The 4751-nt window shown below is 47.6% G+C and overlaps 1 protein-coding gene across 1 annotated transcript; it reads right to left on the reverse strand.

Moving 5' to 3' along the window:
• Window positions 1-667: 667 nt before the first annotated feature.
• Window positions 668-1489, reverse strand: LOC147445630 (uncharacterized). The gene has a single exon (XM_086526081.1). The coding sequence runs from the start codon at window positions 1369-1371 to the stop codon at window positions 859-861; it is 513 nt and encodes a 170-aa protein (XP_086382207.1). The 5' UTR covers window positions 1372-1489; the 3' UTR covers window positions 668-858.
• Between the last annotated feature and the right edge of the window lie 3262 nt (window positions 1490-4751).

The following is a 4751-nucleotide window of genomic DNA, read 5'->3' on the forward strand; positions in this document are numbered from 1 at the left end:
GAGGATGGTAAGGCTAGTTGCACGACGACACAGAGAGCGATGCTCTCTCTCTCTCTCTCTCTCTCTCTCTCTCTCTCTATTCTCAGTAGATATGCATCCGATAGAGCGTCGTTTCTCTCTCTCTCACACTAATGCTGCTATGGATATCTCTCTCTTGCTGCAGGGTCTGGGCGCGCTGACTGTAGCCCCATCATTGCTAGGATAGGTACCTGTGGGCGGTGCAATTGCAGCCAGCTATGTTCGATCTTGTGTTAGGCTTATCTGCGGCCAGCATGCGTGTATTTTGCCCAGATTAGTCTCAGTCATTCTGATTATATTGATGATTGCTGCATGGTTGATGAGAAGAGGAGCAGCTCCATTGCATATCTGATCACGCACACCCATTATGGGGCTCTCATGAGGAAAGGGATGCATCCTCGTGTGCGTGAATGAGGACAGGGAGAGTCCTTAGGCTACATCTCCCTCTTGCACTCGCAACGGGGTGGTTTGGGGGCGAAGGAGGGGAGGGGAGGGGAGGGGTTTGGTTGGATGGGGAAAGATGACCCAGATTAGATGCCATGTGATGAGCATAGCCGACAGAGGATTGCCTTCGCGTGATGTCGGCGTGAACTGTGGAGCGATAGGACGACAGTTTGTTTCTTTCAAATTGCAAGATTCGAACCGGATCTTCAGAACAAATTAATTAATGTTTGCAAAATGGACCAAGAATCCAATGACATTTGTTTTGGCTCATTGGATATAGTAAAATGAGCGGAGTACAAGCCAAACCAAACAATGGTATGGCATTGGTTGATTGATTAAGAATTTAGGGCGGCTAATTAGAGCCCCTCATAATCAGGGTGCCCGCTCCGCCCAACTTCAAAAGAAAAGGGAGGGGAGTTTAGAGAAGGCGTCAAAGTCGATGGCGGTGCTGGAAGGGCTTGAGGCGGCGGCCAGGAGCATGGCGTCCAGGTCGTAGTCGGAGAGAGGCAGCCCGGACATGGCCATGGCCGCCTGAAGGTCAGCAAGGCCCAGCTCCCCATCCTTATTCACATCCAGCACATCGAAGACCCGGCGGAGAGCCGCCAGCTCAACCTTCTGCCGCTGCTGCTGAAGCGAGACCGCACCACCACCGCCAGCCATGAGCCGCTGAAACTCGTCCAGCCCCACGGCGCCGTCGCCGTCCAGATCTGCCATGGCGATCATGGATGCCGCCTCCTCCTGGCTGAGGCTCTTTCCCACGCAGCCCCCGAAGAAGGCGCTGAGGTCCTGGCCGTTAATGGCGCCATCGCCATCTCTGTCCAGCATGCGGAAGGCCTGAACCAGCCCCCATGGGTCCTCGGCCCCCTGTTGCTGCCACAATCCGCTTAACGCTTTGTTGCTTGGACACATTCTCTCTCTCTCTCTCTCTCTCTCTCTCTCTCCCCTCTTTGTTGTACTTGATCTCTGTGTACAACGGCTCTCTCTCTCTTCTCTCCCTCTCAGGACCTGTCGTTTGTAGCTTGCTTCGAGTTGGCGTTCATTTTAAAGCCCTCCTCGCCCCTTCTCGAGGCTTCTTCGTCAAGTTTGTATTCCAACCTGCGGGACGTCACGCACGCCGTCACCAGCAGCTGGGTCCTGCGGTCTTCCCAAAGGGTCTCTTATTGACCTGGCTATGCCCATACTAGCTTCTCATGCAAGAATTTGGGTTCTAGTTGACCTAAGCGGGTTCTGGTCCCACCAGGGCTTTTTTTTCCCGGAGGAAGGTAGAAATTGAATTACTGGAAAGGTAAAAGAATACAGAGACCCTTAGGTCGGCGAAGGGTAGCCTCATAAGACAAAGTTAAATTATGTACAAGGCATCTTTCATCCTAAAGTTAATGTCCTTGCAAAGCACATCAGATGCTTTTTTAAGCTCAAAGAGGAGACAATGAGCGTGTTGAGAGGGAGAGTTGTAGGCAGTTGCATTCCTATTGAGCTAGATGAACCTCAAGGTTAATATCCCTCTATGCCTAAAACTTAACGATCTAATGGAGTGTGATCACTTGTAGACGAAACATTCCTCACAAAGGCAAAGGTTGAAAGAAAAAAAAAACCCCATTTTTTTGGCATGCTCTAATGTTTAGTTAGGTTCTTTGGCCTTCCTGCCTGCGGCAAAGGATTTAGCGTTTGGTTAGAATCGGGAGATAAGGTAATGATGACCATAAGTGGTGTATGCTACTCCCTTTTTTTGTCCTACCCCCATGGGGTAAGGCTTTAGTGATGCCTTCCCTTTTTGGTAATGAAAAAGGGGAGATTCTTTTTTAAAAATGCTCAATTTTTGGCTTGCCCCAAAGGGGCCAAGGCCCTAGTGATGCCTTATCTTTTTGCTTATGAAAAATAGATTGTGGCTCATGAAAAATAAATTGCTCATATACTCTATTACATACTCGTAGCTTTGTTAATATATTGCACAGAATAGTCGTAGATTCCACTGAACCCCAACCCGCTTGCCTTACGATTCACCTTGCAATTCAAGCCTCAAAATTGAAGGAATGGGATGGGGATTCGAAGTAAATCAGCCGCAAGTACTATCTTGCCCACTGTTGCGCTAGACCACTCAGGCAAAGGCATGCTTTGCGCCAACTGTCAGGATAAAGGTCCTGTAATTACCTAAGAACTAGGATGGTCATGGACTACGGCCAAGGGTCGGGCTAGACAGTGTGGACAGGGGATCCGTCTAGGGCAAGGGGTTAGGAGCCCGCCTATATAAAGGGCGGTTCGGAGGAGGATCTTCAATCTAGTTTCCCCTAGTTCTTACACTGATATCAGAGCCTCTCTTCCACTCTGTCTCTCTAGGCGTGGTCACTTTTTGCTCCTAAAAATAGGGCCTTTAGGTGAGAACCGTGGCCTTTGTAAGGCTTTTACCAAATTTAGTAAGGGAGTTGCCTAAATCGGGTAACTTTTCTCGTTTTGGAAGGGAAACTGTGGTGCACGAAACATGGCGCTCTTGGGCTTGACAGAGGCGCCCTGGGGAAGGGGGTATGTTTCCAAGAGCTCGCGACCGCTACTTGCCTGAGCAAGCTGCACACAACTTCGACCTCCTCGCGTTTTCTTCTGCGTGCTGCCTGCGTTATTTGCCTTGGAGAATTTGTGTTATTTTCACATGGCAAGGTCAATGGACAATCAATTTTGAGCCTTGGCCATTCTTGGCGGCCCTTCCCACAAGCAAGAGTCTTCATGTGCGGCGCAAGCAACAAGCCGTCTCGGCTTTCCCTCGAGTTTCACGGCTTATGGTTCAACTCAGTATTGCAGAAAGTTCCAGATTCTTGCATATTTTTACATTTGCGACAGTTTCCATTGGAGTTCGTGCAACATACTCATTTGCCGATTAAGAAAGCTTTCAATAATCAAGCTTCTTCACAACAAGAAACAACGGTGAAAATTCGATCATCTCCACTACAAGATCTCAGTCGTCTTGTGAACCACGGGCGGTTTTTCGGAGTTCGCTTTCTACGTCAACTGTACAACTTGTTTCTTCTACGGACGGACAGCTTGTCGGAGTCCATGCCGGTTGTAACGGCCGATTAACTGAACAACCACGGATCCAAGAACGTCTTGGGATTCGGGTTCAATTCTTTCCCACTTCAATCACGACTTGATTTGATAGAAATTTTATATCTTTTATTACGGGTCTACTTGGCGTGATGCATACTACGGCTGCGAGCCTTTCTGCAATCCGAGGTATTGTTTTCTCTTTTGATTGCACAATACGTTTTTGCCATGAATGCGGAAGTTGATGATCAACACATATTTGATTTTGAATACCTGGAATTGGCTCCACTTGTGGATGTCATGGGGCCAGATACTCCCACGGAGGGTACCATCGTGGCAACAGGGATGGATGGTGCAAACCGAGGTGATCTATCTCTGTCTCCTCATTTATCAACCCCTCCTCCTCAGAGCGTGTTTGATATTCTAGAGGATGACACTCAATTGCCGGATGCCAGGGAGTTTGTCAATCGACAGGACTGGCAAACTTTTGATGCCCGATTTCGCAAGCTAGCTGTAAGGGTCCAAATATTGGCTACGCAAGTAGAAAATCTTACACAACTAATTTACAGAATGCTACCAGAATCAGCTCCCCACTTTGCCAGCAACCCAAGGGGTTGTCAATCTACTAGTTATGACCAAAATAATTCGGTTGTCGGAACAAATCTGGGCACGACCAACGTGGTCAGGAAGCGACTATCACCATCCGACTTTCAACGTGCAAAAAGTCAAAAATTATGCTTTTTTTGCTTAAGGAACGCATCAAAAAAAGTAGTGTCTACATGTCCGACAAACTTAAACATGATGCATTAGTTAGTGATTCGACATAAACTCCAATTTTGGTGCAAGGCACAATAGTTATATGTCTTTATACGTGCATGTGACCTTTTCAGAGTATTGCCCATTTTTTTTCCAATTGGGTAGGATTATGCCCTAATTTCTTTTCTGAAATAATCATTTTTGGTACAACCAATTTCATGTGCAACACGGTTTCTAAATCGTGTTACCATTGACTTGGGACCAAGAGCAGTGGCAACCAAGTTTAGGGCATCTACATTAATCAAGACCTCATTTCACTGACTCACTACCAGTCCCGTCGGTACAAGAAATTTATTTCATCGAATCACTACCACTCCAATCGATGCAAGGCATTTCTGGTATTACTTTTACGGTAGCCACGGGCTTCCACTTTTGTATGCAAGGCATGCTAGCCAAGAGGAATGACCTCCACCACTTCTTAGATTACGCTTCCGCTATCACAC

Source organism: Adiantum capillus-veneris, chromosome 12, assembly GCF_014529385.1.
Source record: "Adiantum capillus-veneris isolate H3 chromosome 12, ASM1452938v2, whole genome shotgun sequence".
NCBI classification, from domain to species: Eukaryota; Viridiplantae; Streptophyta; class Polypodiopsida; order Polypodiales; family Pteridaceae; genus Adiantum; species Adiantum capillus-veneris.